Source organism: Mustela nigripes, chromosome 6 (assembly GCF_022355385.1).
Source record: "Mustela nigripes isolate SB6536 chromosome 6, MUSNIG.SB6536, whole genome shotgun sequence".
Classification (NCBI taxonomy): Eukaryota; Metazoa; Chordata; class Mammalia; order Carnivora; family Mustelidae; genus Mustela; species Mustela nigripes.
This window is the reverse complement of record NC_081562.1, coordinates 18,500,097-18,525,168: the sequence shown is the minus strand read 5'-3', so window position 1 is coordinate 18,525,168 and position 25,072 is coordinate 18,500,097. Positions and strand designations below refer to the sequence as shown.

At 42.4% G+C, this 25,072-nt stretch overlaps 1 protein-coding gene across 1 annotated transcript in view; it reads right to left on the bottom strand.

The window, feature by feature from the left end:
- The window catches only part of PAH (phenylalanine hydroxylase), a 71,964-nt gene that overhangs the window by 17,830 nt on the left and 29,062 nt on the right, over positions 1–25,072 (bottom strand). The window contains exons 4-5 of the mRNA XM_059402224.1: positions 18,717–18,805; positions 2,428–2,495 (exon numbers count right to left, since the gene is read on the bottom strand). Coding sequence (XP_059258207.1) covers positions 2,428–2,495; positions 18,717–18,805 — 157 coding nt within the window. The remainder of the gene's footprint in view (positions 1–2,427; positions 2,496–18,716; positions 18,806–25,072) is intronic.

The window sequence follows — 25,072 nt, the reverse complement described above, 5'->3', positions numbered from 1 at the left end:
AACTTCTGGAGTGGGATGAACAGGCCATGGAGAACTGAGTAGGAGCCTCAAAAAGTCAGGAGGGAAACCGGTAAAGAGTAGAATGCATTTGATACATTTGACTCTCATTATATATGTTAGTTATGTTACGTACAGTCATCATGAACTCTGAACATTGGACCACTAATCCAAAAGGAAACCATGACTAGAGTCCCATTAGCTTCTGGTCATATTTTAGTCAAATCTTACTTTGTGTGAACTTTTATATAAAGAAATCTTATTTAATAAATATGGTTGAGTCATCAACATTGAACTCAACAGCCCTATAACTCGTGCCTGAAAGAGGCTTACTTAACATGTATTTTCTATACAAGGCACATCTCAGCCTTCTTGCACTTAGGAATCACACAAAGTATTTCACCTCCATTCTGGGGGGGGAGCATTTTAAGCAGCAAAATTGCCAATGAAAAATATAAAAATTTGGCAAATGTGGATCTAATCTACATAGATCACAAAAACAATGGTTGTTTACAGTTTAAGAGCTGAAATAAGAAAGTGGTGTCACCTTGTTCGACCTGGAAACTTGTTCAACAAGGCAACATAAATTTTTCCCCATTCTGTTCATGTCCTGGAATGATCACAGAAGTGCCACAAATGTTGATACTTGCTCAAATAAATGTAAGCAAGTAATCCTTGAATAATGAGAAGCCACTGTGCCAAATACTGAGCCAGGAGGCAATTTCAAAGAAGAAAAAAATGATAAACAGCATCAAACATTTAAAAAAGGGTAGGTAAAATGTATTGTGAAACAGGCTTTAAATTTGAGAACATATTCAACCCTACTAGCCACATGACCTTGGCCACATAACTTAAACATCTTAGATTCATCTGTAAAAATTGAGAAATTGACTAGAAGGTCTCTAACTTTCCTCAGAGAGCCAGCCATCCATGGACGGTTTTCAGCAATCCATTCTACTTACTTGATAAACATCCAGGATGGTGAAGCATTCAATCAATTCCATGCTTCTTCATTAGGTTTAACATTTTTATGTAAAGGAGGTTAGGGGATCAGTTTCTTCCTTCAAGTCCCAACAGCCAAGTAGTAACTGAATATACTTCCTAAGGAGCTCCTGGATTATATGGCAAGTTGTGATCTCCTGAATCTGAGAATCCTAGCACTCAGGGAAGAGGGTGAGAATGCTCTGGAGTTAAAGAAACCCGTATTCAAAACTGGATGATGCCACCTATGAGTTAAATGATCTTGGCAAGATACTTAACTGCATGGAGCACGCCAATGTGGAAAATAGGGAGTTATTATTAAGACTAGATGAAATCAAGAAATCATGGAGGCAAAGCATGTAGCAAAGCCCCAGACATAGCAAGGAAATCATAAATACAATGTATTTTTGTTGATTACCTGAAAAGGGGCTCGTGTCTGTCCCTGATTGATGGTGTTCACCTGTCAATACTAAAGCAAAGATAGGGACAGGGGCTGGCCATGTTCTGTGATTCCTGCTTGTCACAAGCCAAGGCCCAGAAGGGCCTAGATTTAACCAAAATCAGCAAAATTCTGGATCTTTACACTTCCAGGAATCATCCAGAGAAGGAAATTGTCTTATCTTCTCTGGAGGTCTTTCCATCAGGAAGGTCACTTTGTCTTCAGTAAACACAGCTCTATCTTCTTCTTTATCTGCCTCATATTTCATCAAAGCTGTTCAAGTACCATTCCGTTAGGGCTCTGGGGAACTTTTAAGCCTCTTCTTGAACCTGTCGTTTCTCATATCCTTAACTCAGGAATGGAGCTCAGGGCTTAGTCACTAAGTTCCTCATGGTAACATTTCTATAGTTCCGAAGGACTCAAAATAGCAAGAACAGTTCTCTTCCCAAATGACATCTTTGATATTTGCATTTTCCTTTGGCTAAAATAGGGTAGAATCCCAGACAGAAAAAAATAAACTCATCCAAAAATTGCCCTACGCAGCTGGGTCAGATCAGATAAAAGTAGAACACTGAGGCAGGGCTCATCTGAAACCTCAAATGATTCATTATTTCAGTAAAGCAGCCAATTCCTCCTTGAATGTAAATGATTCTCTTTTTCCTTCTTCCCCATTTAATGTGGAGAATACCAGAGGCTGTTTTATTCAGGGCTGAAGCCTTTTATAATTACCTCAGACATTAGTGCATAAGGAAGCAACAAAGCTGAGAGAGAGCTGGGCCCCTACTCAGTGGGTAATTTTGTTTTGTCTAGCAGCATTTTTTAAAAAAAAAAAAACATGTGTTATTAAAGGGAGGGTTTAAAATACAGACACACACACACACACACACACACACACACACACACACGAAAGACAGGACTCTCTATGTTAGTATTTTCCAAACTTGGGCGAGGAAAAAGTAAGCTAGGAGTGTGTTCCTCTCTCTTCCCCCAGACAAGCAAAGCAGACTTACTGTCGGTAGTTGTAGGCAATGTCAGCAAACTGTTTCCGTCTTGCTCGATACACAGGATCTTTAAAACCCTAGGAGAAAGGAGACACATGAATTCTCAAGGCTTGAGCAGAGAGGTCTGGCATATTTATGTATGACTCAAATGGGGGGGCTCATGAACTCTAACAGTCCAGGTCTCCTTCCTCAAATTATGCCTGGAAAATAAGTTTTCAGTGAAACCATGTTAGGCAACCTCTCCCACCAGGTATGAATGATACATTATTAGCAACACCTTCAAATCAGTGTGGGCCTCTCTGCTATGGAATTCCAAAGTGCTAATGGTATACAAAGTTACCAAAGTTTTTTTTTTTCTTTTCAGCATAACAGTATTCATTGTTTTTGCACCACACCCAATGCTCCATGCGATACGTGCTCTCCATAATACCCACCACCTCATTCCCGCAACCTCCCACCCCCCGCTCCTTCAAAACTCTCAGATTGTTTTTCAGAGTCCATATTCTCTCATGGTTCACCTCCCCTTCCAATTTCCCTCAACTCCCTTCTCCTCTCCATCTCCCCTTGTCCTCCATGTTATTTGTTATGCTCCACAAATAAGTGAAACCATATAATAATGGACTCTCTCTGCTTGACTTATTTCACTCAGCATAATCTCCTCCAGTCCCGACCATGTTGTTACAAAAGTTGGGTATTCATCCTTTCTGATGGAGGCATAATACTCCATAGTGTATATGGACCACATTTTCCTTATCCATTCGTCTGTTGAAGGGCATCTTGGTTCTTTCCACAGTTTGGCGACTGTGGCCATTGCTGCTATAAACACGGGGGTACAGATGGCCCTTCTTTTCACTACATCTGTATCTTTGGGGTAAATACCCAGTAGTGCAATGGCAGGGTCATAGGGAAGCTCTATTTTTAATTTCTTAAGGAATCTCCACACTGTTTTCCAAAGTGGCTGCACCAATTTGCATTCCCACCAACAGTGTAAGAGGGTTCCCCTTTCTCCACATCCCCTCCAACACATGTTGTTTCCTATCTTGCTAATTTGGGCCATTCTAACTGGTGTAAGGTGGTATCTCAATGTGGTTTTAATTTTAGTGATGATGAACATTTTTTCATGTGTCTGTCAGCCATTTGTATGTCTTCATTGGAGACGTGTCTGTTCATGTCTTCTGTCCATTTTTGATATGATTATCTGTTTTGTGTGTGTAGAGTTTGAGCAATCTATACTTTTAATGCCATTCTGATCATAATTCCACCGGTATTTTTCAAAGAGCTGGAGTAAATAATCCTAAAATTTGTATGGAATCAGAAGAGACCCCGAATCGCTAGGGAAATGTTGAAAAACAAAAATAAAACTGGGGGCATCACGTTACCTGATTTCAAGCTTTACTACAAAGCTGTGGTCACCAAGACAGCATGGTACTGGGATAAAAACAGACACATAGACCAGTGGAACAGAGAAGAGAGCCCAGATATGGACCCTCAACTCTATGGTCAAATAATCTTCAACAAAACAGGCAAAAATATACAGTGGAAAAAAGACAGTCTCTTCAATAAATGGTGCTGGGAAAACTGGACAGCTATGTGTAGAAGAATGAAACTTGATGATTCTCTTATACCATACACAAAGATAAACTTGAAATGGTTAAAAGACCTCAACTGAGGCAGGAATCCATCAGAATCCTAGATAGTAACCTCTTCGACATCAGCCACAGCAACTTCTTTCAGGATATGTCTCCAAAGGCAAAGGAAACAAAAGTGAAAATGAACTTTTTGGGACTTCATCAAGATCAAAAGCTTCTTCATATCAGGGAGATCATATGATAGTTGTCTTTCTCCGCTTGCAACATGGGGGCTTAAGTGGGTAGGAGAAGAATCAATGAAACAAGATGGGATTGGGAGGGAGACAAACCATAAGTGACTCTTAATCTCACAAAACAAACTGAGAGTTGCTGCTAGGAGGGGGGTTGCGAGAAGGGGGGTGGGGTTATGACCATTGGGGAGGGTATGTGCTTTGGTGAGTGCTGTGAAGTGTGTAAACCTGGCGATTCACAGACCTGTACCCCTGGGGATAAAAATATATATTTATAACACACACACACACACACACACACACACACACACACACAAAGATCAAAAGCTTCTGAACAGCAAAGGAAACAGTCAACAAAACAAAGAGGCAACCCACGGAATGGGAGAAGATATTTGCAAATGACAGTACAGACAAAATGTTGATATCCAGGTGTACAAGTTTTTAAAAAATCTCATCTACAGCATTTCTAATTTACAAACTTGACTAATTAGGCAGATATCAGGAATGATGTCCATGATAGAAATATACAACATCCACTAAATTCCTAGCCAATGGTATGTGTCTAGAACTGCTTCCTCACTTCTTTTTTTTTTTTTTTAAACAGTTATTTATTTATTTGAGAAAGAGAGAGAGACATAGATAGCAGAAGCAGGGAGAAAGGCAGAGGGAGAGGGAAAAGCTGGGAGTCCAACTCAGGGATCCATCCCAGGACCTGGAGACCATGACCTGAGCTGAAGGCAGATGTTTAACCACCTGAGTCACCCAGGAGCCCTTCCTGACTTCTTAATAAACAAACAGGCACATACTTGGTGCTGTTGCAATTTTTAAAAATGCTATTTATTAGTGCTTGCTACGTGCCTATCTATGTGAGCTAGGGACTCATTTATCTCTAAGTCTTACAAAATCTCGTAAGGTAGATCAGTATGATTATCCACATCCTTCTAGAACAAACAGTGGCTCAGGGAAAGAGGAGTCAAGCAAAGATGAGGCCAGGGTTGAATCACCCAGTTTCATGTTCTTTTCACTACACTTCAGTAATTGGTAACCTTTGTATTAAGGCAAGGGATCAACGGAGAAACCAATCCAATATGTAAAAATGAAGATAATCATTTCTCCTGAGACACACCTGCAGGCAGCCTTTCCCCCAACAATTCATAAGCAACATATTTCTAAACAGTAAAAGGTATCCAAGAGTGCTTTTCAGGGTTAGTACAACATATCCTTTAGTCAGAGGTAAGCCCAATTGATTGAAAGAGCCTTTTCCATGCACTTTTTTCTAGGATTTCTATGGTTTAACGTCTTGCATTTAAGTCTTTAATCCAGTTAAGTTAATTTTTGTGAGTGGTATAAGATAGGTATTTAACGTGTTGGAGAGGATGTGGAAAAGGGGAAACCCTCTTACACTGTTGGTGGGAATGCAAATTGGTGCAGCCACTTTGGAAAACAGTGTGGAGATTCCTTAAGAAATTAAAAATAGAGCTTCCCTATGACCCTGCCATTGCACTACTGGGTATTTACCCCAAAGATACAGATGTAGTGAAAAGAAGGGCCATCTGTACCCCCGTGTTTATAGCAGCAATGGCCACAGTCGCCAAACTGTGGAAAGAACCAAAATGCCCTTCAACAGACGAATGGATAAGGAAAATGTGGTCCATATACACTATGGAGTATTATGCCTCCATCAGAAAGGATGAATACCCAACTTTTGTAGCAACATGGACGGGACTGGAAGAGATTATGCTGAGTGAAATAAGTCAAGCAGAGAGAGTCCATTATCATATGGTTTCACTTATTTGTGGAGCATAACAAATAACATGGAGGACATGGGGAGATGGAGAGGAGAAGGGAGTTGAAGGAAATTGGAAGGGGAGGCGAACCATGAGAGGCTATGGACTCTGAAGAACAATCTGAGAGTTTTGAAGGGGCGGGAGGTGGGAGGTCCGGGGATCCAGGTGGTGGATATTATGGAGAGCCCGTATTGCATGGAGAATTGGGTGTGGTGCATAAACAATGAATTCTGTTAAGCTGAAAAGAAATTAAAAAAAAAAAAAAGAAATCTAATAGAAAATGTGTTTATTGTTAAGACTAAAATGCTTATTTATACTGGTCAAGCCCCTCCTTTTTTGAATTAGTGTACTAGAGAAATAAAATAAGGGGTTGTTTGACATAAAAAAAAAAAGATAGGTATTTAACGTTGTCCTTTTTGCATGTGATCATCCAGTTTTCCCAACTCCAATCACTGAAGAGACCATCATCCTTTCCCCATCAAGTGTTCTTGGCTCCCTTGTCAAATATTAGTTGACTCCCTATGCATGGGTTTATTTCTGGGCTCTCCATTCTGTTCTATTGATTGGTCTGTATGTTTTTATGCCAATGCCACACTGCTTTTATTTCTATAGTTTTGAACTATAATTTAAACTCAGGAAGTGTGATACCTCCCTCTTTGTCCTCCTTTTTCAGGATTGCTCCTTCATGTTGGTTTTAGCAAAGATTTTTCTGGATATGATACCAAAAGCACAAGCAACAAGAACAAAAGTAAACAAACAGGACTCTATTAAACTAAATTCTTCAGCACAGCAAAAGAAACAACCAACAAAATAAAAAGGCAACCAATGGAATGGGAGAAAATTCTGCAAACCATACATCTAATAAGGGGTTAATACTTGAAATATATAAGTAATTCATACAACTCAACCAAAAACTCTCAAAAACAAAATTTCCAAAAATAAAAAAAAAACTCAGTGGAACTGAATAGATATTTTTCAAAAATGAAATACTCATACCTAGCACTCAACACTAATCATCAGGGAAATGCAAATCAAAACCACAATGAGATATCACCTCACACCTGTCAGAATGGCTATCATCAAAAAGGCAGGAGATAACAAGTTTTGGCAAGGACATGGAAGAAAGCTGACCCTCATGTACTGTTGATGGGAATGTAAATTGGTGTAGGCACTATGGAAAACAGTATGGAGGTTCCTTAAAAAATTAAAAACAAAACTACCAATATGAGCCAGCCATCTCACTTCTGTATGTATCTAAAGGAAATTAAAAACAGATATTGAAGAGATATTTTCTCTCTCACTTTCACTACAGCATTTCTCACAAGCCAAGGCAGATGTTGATCAAAGGGTACAGACTTCCAGCTGCAAGACGAGTAACTTCTGGGAATCTAATGTATGCACAGTTACTATAATTAATAATACACTTGAAATGTACTGAGAGTAGATTTTAAGTATTCTTATCTCTTGCACACACATGTATACACAAATATTAAGCATGTGAAGTAATCAAAGGCATTAACTAACCCTACTGTTATAAAACATTTTTCAATATATATGTGTATCAAATCATCATGTTATAACTTTAAACTTACACAATGTGATATGACAATTATATCTTAATAAATTTGGAAAGTGAAGCATTCTACAAAAAGAAAATGACTGTAATATGAATTTTACAAAGACAAGAGACTAGCATCATCACTATTGGATTTGCTTTGTTCCTTCCAAGCATTTTCCATAAACAATAACATCTGCCTCTTTAGCTTGCTCAGAGAGGACCCTGCTTCTCCCTCTGCCCATCGTCTTGCTTGAGCTCTCTCTCTGAAAAATAAATAAATAAAATAGATCGGAAGAGGCACGTTTATAGCAGCAATTCCCACAATAGCCAAACTATGGAAAGAACCTAAATGTTCATCAATAGATGAATGGATAAAGAAGATGTGACACACACACACACACACACACACACACACACACACACACAATGGAATACTATGCAGCCATCCAAAAACTGAAATCTGGCCATTTGCCACAATGTGGATGGAATTAGAAGATATTATGCTAAGTGAAATAAGTCAATCAGAGAAAGACAATTATCATATGAGGAGTTTGAGAGGCATGGTAGGGGGTTGTGGGCGGTAGGGAGGGAAAAAAATGAAACAAGTTGGGATCAGGGACGGGGACAAACTACAAGAGACTCTTAATCTCGTGAAACAAACTGAGAGTTGCTCGGGGGTGAGGGTGTAGGGCTAGGGTGGCTGGGCTACAGATATTAGGGAGGGTATGTGCTATGGTGAGTACTGTGAAATACGTAAGCTTGATGATTCACAGACCTGTACCCATGCAGCAAATAATACATTACATGTTAATTTAAAAAGATAAAAAAATCACATCCAAAAAGATAAAATCAATCAATCAATCAATCAATCAGGGCCTGCCAGCATTTCCAAAGAACCACAGGTGTGTGTGGTGTGTGTGTGTGTGTGTGTGTGCATGTGTGTGCGTGTGTGTGTATGTGAGTGTATATGTGTGCATGCATGTGTGTATATATATATATAATCTGAGAATCTGTAGCACAGAGTCTGCCATATAGAAAGAACTACAAACAGCTGTTGAAAGACAGAAAGAAGGAAAGAAGAGGGAGGGAGAGAGGGATGAGCAGAGGGAAGGAAGAAAGAATCTCTTTGCTTATTAAGATACATTTTGAGAAAGAGAGAAATTTAAGTGTTTCATGTTGGAAAATCAAAATCACCATAAACGTTTATTCCAAACCTATATCTCAAGATTCTATGATACAGTAACTACAAAGCATAGCTCTTCACGTATCCTCAGAATACTAAATGGTTTTGTATCATTCATTACAGGTAGGGAGGCTTAGGAATCTAAAAACTTAAAACTACCCTTGGTGCACTTCTGCTGGATGAAGGTAAGTTGCCTTGGGATGGTACAGTCAGGAAACTGGACACCGTGATCTGATTTCCAAGTACCACTAAACGCACCCCTTTAGGAACCTTCCTATCAGACTAAATGAAGGACAAATCTCCATACTTAAGACTCAAAATATAAACTTAATGCTTGCCAGTCATTAAGGTTTGATCATCACAGTTCTCCTCACCTACCAGGCTTATTTAATTGTCATTAATAAATGGCTCTCTCCAGCCCCTAAGTGTATACATCAATTTACATTCCCATCAACAGTACATGAGGGTTAGCTTTCTTCCATATCCTTGCCAAAACTTGTTATCTCCTGCCTTTTTGATGATAGCCATTCTGACAGGTGTGAGGTGATATCTCATTGTGGTTTTGATTTGCATTTCCCTGATGAGTAGTGTTGAGTGCTAGCTATGAGTATTTCATTTTTGGAAAATATCTATTCAGTTCCACTGCTTATTTTCTTATTGGAATTTTTTGGTTGAGTTTGTATGAATTACTTATATATTTCAAGTATTAACCCCTTATTAGATGCATGGTTTGCAGGATTTTCTCCCATTCCATTTTTTTAAAATTTAAAATCAATTAGTCAATATACAGTACATCATTAGTTTCAGGTGCAGAGTTCAGCAATTCATCAGTCAATGCACTTTGTCTAGATAGTTGAAAGATATTTCCATTAGGAGGAAAAAAAAACCTTACTGCATATCCAGTAGGTGTCAACTCTGTCAAAGGGAATATACAAATGAAATAATGGAAAAAGTATACCAGAGTCTAACAAATGTTATGAAAATGAAAAACAGTAAGTGCATTATTTTTCTATACTATTTATGTTTTGAAGTTTTGTAATGTAAGTGTAGATTTCTTTTGTAATTCGTAAAAAAGTAAGAGCATTACAAATCCAAGTCAAACCATTATGAAGTAACAGAAGATTCACACACTGAGTTATATCAACACACACACACATACACACGTAGTATACCACATGGATCTTCCATAGGGAAATTTTCTGACGACAGTCCTTTCCAGCTCAAAGTATCTAAGAAGTTCATTATCGGTCTTCAAGAAGCCCCCACTGGCCAGGCTGCAAGGGCTTCTGTCCCTCAGTTACCAGTTAAAGAAAGCCGTGGCCTCGAAGTCCATGTCTTGGTGGTTTGGCCTTGTATCGGTTGGACTTCCAGATGACCACAGGGCCTCTGCAGCCATGCAGAGTACACTCTGAATTAAGTACACTCTGAATTAAGCTTCCCTTGATGATGACTAATCATCCTGTCTCAATTTAGACTAATAGCAGCAATTTCAGTAGCACTGCATGTAATTTATTTATAATCACCCTGTCTCAATTAAGCTAATAGCAGCAATTTTGGTTGCACTGCATGTAACCAAGTATGTTTTGACAGGAAAATATATTGTTGGTGAAGGAGGAGAGGGGAGGAGGGAGAAGAAGGGAGGAGTAGAAGGGACAAAATGGAGAGAATTTTATAGGGTGCAAAGTTATAACATCACCTGCTGTCTGCATGCAATCAGCTTCCTTTAATCTCAGAATTGTTGCAACTTGGCTGTTGAAGTGTGTGGCTTGGTTTTTGTGGGGATTTGGGGGACTGGATATGGTAAAGTCTTCTGGGTATTCTAGACTGAGATCTTTATTTTATCATTTTTATGTCATGGCTGAGGTTAAACCTCAGAAATGCCATCTTTAGACTAGTAAGGAGAACAGGGGATTTCAAGTCAGACAGGTTGGGTGGCTTACTAACCCCAGTTACTAGGAGCTTGACTTAAGGTTAGTTAGTTAACTCTCAGAACCTACTTTTCTTCATCAGTCAGATGAGACTGTCAGCTACCTCAGAGTGTTGGGTGGGTTAGGTCAGATAACATAGTCAGGGCACCAAATAATATTCTGAATCAAAAAATGATGTATTTGTACAAAATGGTGGGAAATCCAAAAGCTGAGAAATCTGGCTCAGAAGACAAAAAGGATAAATTCTGTAATGGGTCATTGAGCCCTGTCACCCAACCTTGGGCCCTCTAAACAAACAACATCTGTAGAATTCTTACCTTACAACTTCCATTTCATATATGCCAATAACGAGAGGCTGTTTGCATTCCATCGGTCCCACACCAGCTAAAGGAACCATGCACGGTACACGGGAGACAAGAGGTTCAAAGAGGTACAGTTATCTACCAATACCACCCTGAAGACACTGGCCAGAGATTTGCAAACCAATAGGCCAGGGCTGCACAGACAACAGCCCCACCTCTCGCCCACTCTCTGTTGCTGGCCTTGGCCACCACTAATAAGGCCAAGAAGTCTGTTTTGGGAAGGATTATTCAGATACCTGGTTGTCCAAGCCTATAAACTTGGAGTCATTGTTTTCCTTCAATCTTCCTTCATATCTGATAATCAACTTTTGTCCATTCTTTCTCCCAAATATCTTAAGTCTATCTTTTTTTTTTTTTCTTTATTCTCACTGCTATCCCTTACTTTAGGTCCCTATCACTTCTTGCCTGGACTACCATAACTGCTTCTCAAGTGACCCTTCTTGGGTTCTCTCCCTGTGTCCCCCCTCACGCAGCCCAAGTAGATTTATAAAGCACTGATCTGGTGAGATTGTTCCCATCCTTAAAAACGTTCAATGGCCTCTCATCAGTTTTAGGATAAGGTCCAAAATTTTTACACAGTCCACAGGGCTTTGTGTGACTTGGCTCTGCCTATGTTTCTAACTCTGTGTAGAACTACAATTGTAGTTCTGCGTACTACATTCCAATTCATCCAAATTGGTCTTATTTTAATTCTTTAAACACATCATGTTTTCCCCGAATTAAGGCCTTCACACATGCTGCTCCCTCTTACTGGAATACTCTTCCAGACCAATAAACTATGACTTCACCTAAGGACAGGGGTTAAACTGAATTTTTAGAGACCTTTGCTTTTTTCAAAATTTTATTGGTTTTCCTCTATAATACAATTTCTCAATAACCTGAGTGTTTCTCTTTCCAGATAATCATTATGCTTGTTACTATCATTAAACTCAGGAATCTGTTTCAGTTATCATTGGATTTTCAGTGCATGGCATAATCATCATACTTCTGAGTAGGAGCTGTTAAGAATTATGCCAAAAAGTTAGATCACTGCCTAACAAGCTCACTGTACACTCAAGGAGTCTGTGTATTTGTTTGGTGTGCGATTTACTGCTTAGTAAGGCCCAAACTCTTAAGGTAAGATGCTGATTTATAGAAGATGGACAAGTAGCAAAATACTTATTTTATGACCAAGTTGCAAGTGACTTCTATCCAGTAGAAAAAGATACAGATGTAGTGAAAAGAAGGGCCATCTGTACCCCCATGTTAATAGCAGCAATGACCACGGTCGCCAAACTGTGGAAAGAACCAAGATGCCCTTCAATGGATGAATGGATAAGGAAGATGTGGTCCATTTACACTATGGAGTATTATGCCTCCATCAGAAAGGATGAATACCCAACTTTTGTATCAACATGGACGGGACTGGAAGAGATTATGCTGAGTGAAATAAGTCAAGCAGAGAGAGTCCATTATCATATGGTTTCACTTATTTGTGGAGCATAACAAATAGCATGGAGGACAAGGGGAGATGAAGAAGAGAAGGGAGTTGAGGGAAATTGGAAGGGGAGGTGAACCATGAGAGACTATGGACTCTGAAAAACAATTTGAGGATTTTGAAGGGGCAGGGGGTAGGTTGGGGAAACCAGGTGGTGGGTATTAGAGAGGGTATGGATTGCATGGAGCACTGAGTGTGGTGCAAAAAACAATGAATACTGTTATGCTGAAAAGAAATAAAAAATTAAAAAAAAAGAAAAAAGGAACATTTGTGGTTATGGCTTTATTGCCTTCTAGAATATTGATCACTTGTATAGCAATTTCTATTATCTTGTTCCAGCACTCAATTTTTCAATGATCATCCACACTTTGGTCTTGTAGCTTCCTTCACACCAAAATTGTCATCTGGCTGGTTTCCTCACTACCAAGTTAATGAATTTTTGACAAATCTTGACTATATACCTGTATGACAGTTGTGTTGGAGGCTACGGCATGGTTGGAGTCGAGGACCAAACCAGGCCTTGACTTGTGTCTCCTTCAAAGTCTGGACATCTTGACAAGGGGTTAAGGACAGGAAAGTTGAGTAACACTGAGAGAGGGTCTGTGCTATGTGTCATGCGCTTGCCCACGTGACTTCCCACACCCTCTCCCTACAGAAGGGAACAATGTGGTCAGGGTCATGAATTCTTAGTTGGTCCTTGTTGTTCCTGTACCTCCCATAACCCACTCCCTGGTTGATTGTCTTGCTAATGGCATTAGCCGAGACTACCTGGCATCATGAGGTTTGCTTGTAGTTGATGTAAACTTATTATAGAAACTTGCGGTCATCTGACGAGATACTGATGTATTACTCCTTCTATTGTGGTCTGCCTTATAAGTGCTTGTAAGATGTGGAATAAAATCGGCACTGCTGGACATCCTCCTCAGTGTCCCTCCTGTCCCCATCTCTTTGTCTCTTAATTTCTTTCCACCATCCTCTTACCCTCACATTTCCTGATCAATTTGTCGGCTGACTGTGACACAGTTGTTTTTAACTTTTTGAAAATTATGCTTTGACAGAGCAATTTAGGAGGAATGCAACAAGTCTTTGATGACTGACATCCTTAGAACAGACTCTAATGGGGCCCACGGTTGGAGAAGTTTGAATGGGAGAAAGGAAGAGAAGAGAAGCACTAGAAATATAGCTGTGCTCTTGGGAAGGGCAAGTCTCTTCCTGGAGAGAAGAGAAACTCAATATCTATATCTGAAAGACGGAAAAACAGTCGGAAAGTTCAGACAGTAGAAGAAAGGACAATTGAGTTAAGTAATATTTTCTTCCCCAGAAAGCCCCCCAGTGCAGATCTTCAGCTTTAGACACTGGTGTAGGCACAAAGGGATCTGGAATCGGGAACTCTGGGGTTAAGATCTGTGTGGCAGAGGCTCTCCAAGATCTGTGTCTCATCCTTCTTTCAGAGGACACTTCTCAACCATTTTTCTCAGTCTTCTCTGAAGCTCATAGTTGCCATGTGACTAGGCTACATTCAGTGAAATCTGAGGGAAAGAGATGAGTCCCCTACAGACCTGGCCCATAAGACCTGGGAGTGATTCTCACTCTATTTTCCCATGTGCTGGCAGAATGAAAAGGGCTTTGAGGACTTGGAGGAAGGTGCTGACCTTAAGTGGAAAGGGCTTAGTCTCTAAAAGACTGTGTGGAGCAATTTCCTTATGGACCTATGCTAGAAATAACCATCCAGTGGGCTAAGCCATGGAGCTTCGGGGATTGTTTTATAAGCCGTTAGCCTACCCTAGTTGTTAGAGGGCTCAACTCACATTTTCCTCTTTCCAGAAGTCCTCTCTAACCATTCCAGTCCACAGTGACCTTAGAACTGATAGCACATGCCAAATGATTCACTAAACCATGATTAAACCTGGTGTTTAATCATGTACTTTTGTGTGTTATGACTTAAACTCAATATTACCCAAACTGAGTTCCATGGAACACTACCATTTAAGATAATGTTACTAGGTATTCCAAGAAAAGGGAGCTCCATAAGGAAAAAAGTTTGATGGGCATTAAGTTGAAAGAGTCTCATGTTTGTAGGACTTGCCAAAGCCCCTAATGAGATAACAAGGCTTACATATGCTTAAAATGGGGTTCAAGAATATAGTGTTTCTCACTTTGATAGTGAGATGATTTTTTTTTTTGTAGATTATAGTTTGGGAAGCATGTCTATAACCCTTTCACGTGTGTGTGTGTGTGTGTGTGTGTGTGTGTGTATCTCTATATTTATATAACTATATCTTATGCCTTCTATGAGGTTATAGTTCATGAGGAAGTGACTTTATTTTTCTCTGATGCTCTGTGCTCAAAGTTTAAAACACCACACACACAGTTCTATAGTATCAGCATTAAAAACTTGGCCTGGGGAAGAGGTAGGTAGAAGGTTTCAAGGAGGCCAACATGTGAGTTGGGCCTTAGGAAGCAAATAGAGGTTTTTGCGGCAGGGATAGAGCACATGAGAGGAAAAGGAAAAGTATCCCCATGAAGGAGACCACACAGACAGTCCCACCGAGGCTGGGGAATGGTCAGAGAAAAGAGACTCAGTTTTAGAATGGAAACCAAACAGACCACTTGGATTCTGCCTGCCAAGCAACTGTACAGTTTACCACTTAATAAAGTCTTAACCTATGAGCTGTAAAGTTACAACCCCGTCACGTCTGACCCTCCCCTTGGGAAAGAATAGATACCACTCCTCCCTGTATTCCCACAACCGGAGGTCCCTGAAGGATAGGGGTCATGTCTTATGAAGCATTTCAGCTCCTGTTCCTTTACATAGCCTGGGACCCAGCTCACGGGGCTTCCTGTCTGAGATTTCTCCTCTGAATGTGAAAACACAACCCTCCCAGGATGGCTATCATGCTTAAATTTTTAAAATGCTGGTAAGGCATTTAGCACAGTGACCGGCCTACAGTCTATGCTCAAGAAATGCGAGCTGTGGATATCACTTCCTTAGTAAGTGTCTGGGGAAGGGGGGAAGGCAGAAGGGAAGGAGAGAGGGCAAGACACTGGCGACAAAAGAAAGGCCGAGTGGAATGCAGTGATCCTGTTTCATTCTCCCACTTGGCGAAGGCTGGGAGGGAAATGCCCTTGACCCTCTGTTGCAGGAACAACCCTTCCTTGGCTGCATTTCCCCGAGTGGTTGTTTTGCAGGCTCTGAAGTGAGATATTGAGTTAAACTTCAGCGCACACTGCCAAGAGCAGGGGGAGCGGACTGCGCCAGGGACAGAGAGGAACAGAGGGTCCTTTGGGGAAGAACACCCGCCACCCCTCACGCTGGCAGCCAAGGCCTGTGCGGCCTGAGGGAGTGGGGAGAAGCACTCCGGAGGGTTTACTCTGTCCTTGGCGCACGGGTTCCCAGGCTCTCAGGAAGGAACAGAGAGAGCCTGGCCTCCTCCGCGGGAAGACCGGGTACCTGACAAAATTGTTCAATTAGGAAAAAGTTCATCAGAGCGAGAGGCCTGGGAACTGACAATGTGGGCTGGGTTTGCAAGAAGAAATGAAGTCCAGGGAATCTGAAGACCAGCTCATCTGCGCCAGGGGACGCAAGAATAAGAGGAGGGAAATGTCCGCGTCTGTGGTCTCTTCCCTCTTTCCTCTCTGCCCCCAGCGAGCAGCAAGTGTGGCCAAAGGAAGGGTCTCGGGTCCGGCCAGGAGGCCTAGAGACTGGTATGAGGAGGAAACACTCTGATGGGCCAATTCCATGGGCTGGGTCAACGTGGCCAGATGATTTTTTCCAGAGGAATGATCTCTTTGCAGACACTTTGCTCCCAAGGCCCACAGCCAAAGGCCCGTGGAAGGGGATCTGGGGCCTCTCCCAGAGCACGTCTACGGCCCCCCCAGGAGAAGGCTGTACCATCCCCAGGAATGATACCGCCTTGAATTGGGATGAAAACCCTCCAACCTCACCTTTAGTTTTTCAGGGGAAAGGTACTAAGGTGTATATAGATAAATATATATACACACACACACATATGATACTGAAATATGATTCCTAGCCCGAGCTAAATAGTTTCACAAGTGAGAATCAAGGAAGCTATGGGACATCCTCGCCAAGGTGCGCAGGCCAGATAACTACTGTAATAGGGAGACTAGAAACATGTTTGCCATTGGGGTCTGCTTAGGAAGTTACGGCAATGCATACAAAATTGTATATAATAATTTTATGATATACATAATTTAATCATTCATATTAGTGTCTAAATAATAGAAGGAGAGGCAGGGGAAAGACATGGGGAGGAGGAAGGAACATACCAAAATTAACACCTATTATTTCAGGACAGTGTGAGAATAGGTGATTTTTTTCCCCCCCTATTTGACATCTGGGTGTCAGGAGGGAATTCAACTTTGTTTCTGTTAATAAAATGGTTTCTCATAGTAAAAAAAGAAATGCAGAATACCACCAAGAGGAAAAGAGAAATAACTGGAATCATGGATTATCTTCTTTTCCTTCCTCATGCTTCTCTGTATTTTAAAGTCCACTCTAAGGGATTTACAATTTGAATGAGAATAGGCAACATGTGTTCATATTTTTAAAACCAGCCTACTCCAGAAATAACTCTCTCTTTGTCTCTGAGAAAGCTCTGGAATTTCTGCCACTGGCTGGACATTTGACTTCTGGCTCTGTGAGCACTGGGTTACGAGTCTTAAGGCCCAAAGATTAACACAGGACTTTAGAAAAGTCATGTACTCTCACTGGGCCTCAGCGAAACTATCTGTAAAATGGGAACATCTGCTTTGCTTACTGCAAAGAACCTTTGTGAAGATCAAGTTCACAACTTATACAACTGTAAAGACCCACAGAGATGTAAGAAACAGACTCCAGATGAAATGTAGACACTCTCACTGAGTTACACTAAACCACTGTAAATGAAAACAGCTTCCAAGTCCTTTAAAGATTAAGAAGCCATTTGCCTGGACAAAAAGTAAGTGATGGGCCATATGATAGTGGCCCTTTTCACCTAAGGAGGAAGGCAGACCTGGCACTGGCCTGAGTCCTGCTTCTCCCCGGAATCCTCCGCCCCACAAAAAATAGTGATTAGGGGCGCCTGGGTGGCTCAGTGGTTTAAGCCTCTGCCTTCAGCTCAGGTCATGATCTCAGGGTCCTGGGATCGAGCCCCACATCGGGCTCTCTGTTCAGCGGGGGAGCCTGCTTCCCCCTCTCTCTCTGCCTGCCTCTCTGCCTACTTGTGATCTCTCTCTGTCTATCAAATAAATAAATAAAAATCTTTAAAAAAAAAATAGTGATTAAGTTCCCTGACCCTGGTCTTTTCAGAAACCCGTGGGGGACCTGCTCCCCTGCCCACCAGGCACAGGACATAGTTTGAGTACTTTGTCTGGTACATCGGAACTTTACTTTTCTTTTTATTACTTTTTAAAAGATTTATTTATGCATTTGAGAGAAAGAGAACAAGCACAGGGAGGAACAGAGAGAAACTTTAGCAGACTTCTTGCTGAGCTCAGATCGGAGCCTAGTGCAGGGCTGGATGCAGGGCTTGATCTCCTGCCTTTGAGATCGTGACCCTGAGATCCTGACCTGAGCTAAAACCAAGACCAGATACTTAACCGACCATGCCACCCAGGGACTGCCCCCCCCCCCCCATCAGACCTTTTAAAATCTGGCCCTCACACCTAATGCAGCAGCCAGTCATTTCAGAATATTCTGCATTTCAAAATATTCCGGATACTTTCAGGACACTCAACTTTTGCACAATACTGTTCCCTCAGCTCCTCAGCTTCTTCTCGGGTTTTAGGATCCAAGTCCAATGTCACCACTGCCCTTCTATACCTGGCAGAGTTGTTAGTGGGTTACTGTGTCTCAAGCTCCTGACTTAAACCTGTACAGTTGTATGAAAACCGAAAGAAAGAAGATTTACTTATATGAGTGTGTTTGTGTATGTGTGCATACATACATACACATGTATACATATAAACAATAGTTTCCAGAGGCCAATCTATATTTGCACCAATAATAATAACAACCATGATAACTATGGCAGTGATGCTGTATAAGAAGAGAGCCTGCAAATGTCTGTCCTACAAGCAAACAAATGAAGACACGTTGCTGGGGATCAGGGAGTGGAGTAGGGTCAGGGAGGGGAGGACTGGAAGGGTCTCGTGGGAAGGGGCACCAACATAGGGGACTTACAGGATGGTCTGCATCCAGTTCTGCTCCATAGCTGAGAATCTGATTGGCAAATCTGTCAAGCTCTTGGATGGTTCTTGGGAACCAGGGCACTGGAACAGAAAGGGCAAAATCCTGAGTGGAAGATCGGCAGGACATGGCCAAAGGTCTCAGCAAAGACAGAAGCATGGATCAGCCCCAGTTAGACAAAGCACTGGGGGTGGGGGGCACGTAGGGCCCCCTATAACCCCCTATTTATTCAAATGTTCCTTGGAAACTAATTTTTTAAAAACTTTCAGTTTTGTTGAGGTATACCTGATAAATAAAATGATAAGATATTTAAAGAGCACATCATTGTGATTTGATACAGGTACACAATATGAAAGCATTTCCCCATCTAGTTAATTAACACACACATATTTATCTTTGGCAGTTAGTAAAAACATTTAAGTTCTAATCTGTTAGCAAATTTCAATTATATAATATAGTGTTATCGCCAACGGTCACCATGTCTTACCCTAGATCCTCAGAGCTTACTCACCTTTTAGCTAAAATATATCCTTTTACCAGCCTCCCCCTCTTTTTGCCAGCCCCGAGCCCCTGGCAATCATTTCCCTACTGTTTGTTTCTGTAAGATTGGTACTTTTTTTTTTTTTTTTTTAGGTTCCTTATATAAGGGATACCATGCATTATTTGTCTTCCTCTGTCTGGTTTATTTCACTTAACACCTCAGAAACGAATTTTAAAATATCTTGCCAGACATATTCTCTTTCCTGAAGATTTCCTCTGAATTATCTCAAAATTTACCTAGTCTAGTGGGGTGGTTTTTGAAGATTTTCTTTAGTAGCAGAGTATTTCTTTAGTAGTATGTAATCCCAGAATATACATCAGATAAAACCAGAGCTGTTCTCTTTTATACAAGGATGAGCCCATGAGACCCTATCTTTCTATCAAATATAGCCCTCCCAAATATTCCCAGGCATCATCCTGGCAGAATCTTTTGATGCCCAAGCCAATTTGAAAGTCATGGATGAAACAGAGTGGAGTCGGGCAGCTTAGGATTTGACAGTATCTTGTAGCACCTAACGAACCTGCAGGCTTACTTTTGGAGTAACATAGTGGGGAAGGAGATGAGACCTGAGCTATGTGGTCTGTGGGGAAGAAGACACGTGGGGGGGGGGGGGGGGGAATTGTCCCAGGAATTAACAGAGACTAAGACATTCTGGACTATAAGGTCCATGAAGGCAGAAACCATGAGTGTATTGTAGTTCATGTGCCCAGAGGGGAGGGAAGGCATGGGGGTCGGGGGCAAGAAGCAATGGAGGAAGGAAGGAAGGAATGAAGTCTGGTTATGCTAACTTGTACGGCATTCACAAAAGTAACTACCATCCCTGGAGCACCAACTCTGGTCTAGTTGCTGTTTCTGATTTCTGAAGTATCTCCAAAATAAGGAAGGCATTAGGACCTCTATTGCACGGATGAAAAACTGCAGCCCTGAAAGTCTAAAGAACTAGTGGACAGCCACACAGAAAGTAAGAAAGTGAGAGCTCCTGGAAAACTCATGGAGCCTAAGGAGACAGGGGAGGGGCATGGGGGGCTGTTAAGGGAGGCCAAGGCATCCAGTGCTTCCCCTGAAATGACGTTTAGGGGGAAAATATGCTGAACTTGGAGTCAGTAAGGTCTGACTTGAAATCCAGGCTGCATCTACCTACTTTTGCTCTCTGGGCCTCAGTCTTAACTATAAATATGGGAATAACAGCCACAATAACAGGAAGAGTAGCAGATGTTTGGGGGGCCTTACCACGTGTCAGCCACCGTGCTTACCATATTAGTGCAATATCTGTTTTAATCTGCGTATTACTGAGAGGAGTAAGTGAGAATGTAGGCAAAGGGCACAACCCAATGTTTTGCCCATAGAAGGAAGCTTCCCATCTCAGGCAGGTATTTTCGGATTCTGGCCCCGCCAAGTAGGGCGGGAAAGCACACGCTTGCCATCTAGTGGCCGAGCTGGGGAAGCGCCATTCGTGATTTCAACATAGAAGAGGCAGGCAAGAAATCAGCCACCTTCCACAAAAATGAGATGCTTACTCCAACAGCATTAACAGAGGGCCATTTAGAGCCTTGTTTCCACAGCCGTAAGGTGCAAAGCTGTCTACCCATACGTGAATGATAAAAAGTAACACTGAGTGCAGTTCTAAATATTTAACCGGCGACGTAGGTACTATTGGCCTCCCCAGATCACAAACGTGGAAGCTGAAGTACAGAGAGGTTAGGTGGCAAACCCAGATACAGGGCTTCCTCTGCTAGGAAACAGAGGAGTCAGGATTCAAACTCAGGCCTGGATGACCTGGTGGTTTCCACTGTGACCATGAATCCATCCTGCCACTCTGGGGAGTTAGAGTACGTTGTTAGCTGGGCTCTGGAGCCTGACTGCCTGAGTGCTCTTGCTGTCTCCCACCTAGAGGCTCCATGCCCCTAAAGCCCAGCCCACTTCTCCAGGTTGGCTCTCTGTGGTCAGAGTCACAGGAACAGACCTTGCAGCTGTATCCAGCTAAGACTTATCTAGCACTGGCTCGCTGACAGGCGCCGCCCTCTCATATTCTATTTTCCCCCTCACCCACTCCACACAGCAACCCCAGGAGCTGGGTGTTATTATTATTCCCATTTCATAGATGGGGATGTGGAGGAACAAGGAAGATAAGTCTCTTCCTACACCTCCTGGGCCCCAACTGTTAGACTTCGGAGTCTGAGATGACTCCGCACCAGACTCTTCACCTAGCATGGCACCTGGCTTCCCACTTTGTCTCCACAATGTTTCTCCAGGCTTTTCTTTCTTCTTGAGTCCACTGCTTTACCTTGTACAATGGATCTCTGTAGTCAGCACTGAAAATGGAGGCTATTCCTTACCCGGGTTTGGAAGGACTTGAGAAAGGACATCTACTGTAGTCATCCAGGGCCCAGGATCCCCTCTGAGACCATTCCGGCTTCCCCAGAATGTCACCATCCCATACTTCTCTTCCAGGGCTCCCCTTCCCCACTCACTCCTTTTCTCTCTTGCCTGAGAATCATCCACAATCCCAGAAGTCACAGTTGCCCCCAGAGACAGGGCAAGCCAGCCTTGTCTTGCCGCCACCACCTCTGACCTGGGGCACTCTTCATCTTGTCGAAAAAGATTCCATAAATAAGTGTTCAGCACCTACGACTAGGGCACTAGACATTGAAGGAGTCTTCACCGCTGTGGTGCTTACATTCTAGTGGGGGTGGGTGGCCAGAAAGTAAAAATAAATACATTTAAATAGATAAAGTGCCAGGACATTCTTTTTTTAAAGATTTTTTTTTTAAACTTATTTGTCAGAGAGAAAGAGAGTATAAGCAGTGGAAGCAGCAGGCAGAGGGAGAACAGGCGCTCTGCTGAGCAAGGTTCCTGATGTGAAACTCCATCCCACGACCCTGAGATCATGACTTGAGCCAAAGGCAGATGCTTAACTGACTGAGCCACCCAGGTGCCCCTGCCAGGACATTCTTGAAAAAGAAAGCAGTGTAAGGATATGGAAAGTGAGGGAGATATTATTTCATATATCATCCTGTGATTCCAGATCCCAGAGGGAGGGTCTTGGCACCCTGACACTGCCTCGCCATAGTTCAAGGGGATCTGGGATAGTCAGGATCTGTCTTTCATCCAGAACTGTCTCCCTGTTTGTCTCAGAGAGAGTCAGTCTGGCAATCTTCAAGACCCAGGGCAACAGAGCTGGCCACCTATTGGCTGGAATGCTGTCTCTGTACTTCTTATCTGTGACGCCCAGAAGAAATTATGAAACCTCTTTGTGCCTCGGTCTCCCTAACTGTAAAAATGGGACCAATGATAGCACAATGCAGTACTACTTGATGGAACAATACGAGGTTAAACCAGTTAATAGTTGTGTTCACTGAGAACAGTACTGGAACATAGTAAACACAGTTATGGTTCACTAGTAAGCTCCAGGGAATTTTTGTTAACTCTGCCCTTAGCTTAGCAAGCAGAGTAGGAAGCCTTCAGGCAAAACTAGAAAGTCCGCTGCTTATTTTGTTGTGTAATTGAGCAAGTATTTTATCTCTTAGAGCCTTAGTGTTGTATCTACAATGTAGATTAGAATCATCTTTCTATATTCCTTCATTTTTGCATGAGTTAAATACTATAGCAAATGTGATCTATCTTAGCACAGTACATGTTTCTCAGTAAATGCTTTTCTGTATTAACCATGAGGGTGATGAAGAATTTAATGATGGTGATAAAAAGAAAGAAAAAGCAGGAAGAGGAAGAAGAGAAGGAGGGGGAGGGAGGAAAGGGAGGAAGAAGAGGAGGAGGAGGAAGAGGAGAGAAGGGAGACTGCAGTCAGAAGCCCGTTCACAGTTAAGGTCCGAGACTAACAGGCTTTCAAATCTTGAGCCTCAGTTTCCCCCCTTCTATACTACTTGGGGTATGGGATTCACTTGTTACTGTAATCCTTTTTGGGTTTTGTATTTTTGAGCCCTACCAGAATGCTGTGAAGGGCTGAGGCTGGCCAGAGGGCATGTGAAAGATGTGCTTCTAGTTCATTCAGGATGCCCATCTTGCTTGCTTCTGGGAATACTGAGCACAAAATGCATTGCTCCTCCCCTTTCTCTCTCCTCTCCAGAAGGAACAAGGTTCTGCTCCACAGATCTGGGATTCAGAGGTGTGTGTGCGGCCGTCTCCCCGCTGAACGCCAGAGGGCAGCAGAATCAGCATATTTTCAGCTCTGGGTGTTTTTCTGTTTTTTTTAGCTCCTCTAAAGGAAGAACACTAGATGGATCAAAGGGTTAGTTCAGACAAACCCAGGAAAGAAAAGAAAAAAAAAAATCAAAGAATATGAGAAGATTGCAAAACCTCAAAGTATTTGAGTCTTGAGGAGACAAATGTGGGAGCAGCCCACCAAGCCCCTAGTCCTTGTCACAGAGACTATGAGGGACCCCCAGGCAGCACTGCAAGACTGTGGGGGCACTAACCCCTGTCCAGGGAACTCTGGTAGTTTTGGAACCTTGTCACCAACCAGAAAAGACCCAGAACACAGCTAGGCTAGAGAAGTGGCGAAGCTTCGTGGCTAATCATACGGATTTCAGAGCCAAATCGCTTGGGTCCAAATCTTGCCTCTACTACTTGATAACTTTGGGACTTCAGGAAAATTACTTAACCTCTATCCTCCAGTGTCCCACACTAGTAAAATGACTATAATCATATTATGGCCTTCAGAGTATGTGAGGAGTAAATGAGCTAATGCGTGAGTAGTGCTTAGAACCATGTGTGGCACACAACAAGTGCTTTTTAAGTAATTGGTTCCATTATTATCATTACTATCATTGTAGAAGGCCAAATGACAAGGGGTGACAATCCTGGTACACACTTTTCCCAGGCAGCAACCTTACCTTTGGATCTATTCACCTGTCCCCTCCCCAGACCTCACCTGAGGCTAAAGCATCATCTCCCAGAGGACACTGTGTAATGCCTATGTGTCATCTGGGGTAGAAAGAAGACTCAGGCCAGGCCCACAACTAAGAGATGGAGTTCACCAGCATCACCGTGGAGAGCAAGGCAAGGCTTAAAGAAATGAGACCCAAGAGAGGCAAGTTCTGGTTGTTGGGGATGGGAGAAGCAAGGTCCCGACATGGTTCACTTCCTCAATGTGGCCATGAAGCACATGAAGTGACCAAGCACTAAAGGAAAGGAGACTACAGAGGACCCCAGACAAAACAGGAACAAGCCTTTGCCTTTTTGTATGAAGCCTACACTTTGTTTTAGAGCCTATCATATTTATTTCTTCCAATACTACACATACATTTATATACGTATATCATACATATTTATTTATGCAGGTAGGCATGTGTCTCAAAGTTCAGAGAGGTCGAAGTACTGCATGCCCCTATATCTACGTATCTGTATTTGTTTTTATGTACCTGTAAGACCATTAGTCTCCTGTGTGATGCCAGAGCTTGAAGTCCCCGGGGCAGGAGGCAGAAGGGAAGACTGGGGTAAAATGGAGGAGATGAAGGCTGGAACCCCACCAGGACAGACAGATGGCTAGTCTTCAGAGAGCAGCAGAAGCCTACAGCTGGTAGACGCCAGTCCTTCTTGTTTCCTGACCCTTGATGGAGCAGGTGTCCTGTAGAAGCAGGGGCCCTTCATCTGCAGTTGAAGATGCACCCAGCCCAAGAGTCGGTGAGACTGAGCAGCTCCAGGGAAAGTGGACTGGTTGTAGGCCCAGCTGTAAAGCTTACACCTTACCCTGTGCAAAGTGTGTGCACATCCTGGGCCTGAAGCCGGCAGGTCTGTGTTCAAGTTTCATCTCTCCCACCCACAAACTCTGTGACTCTGAGCAAGTGACTTG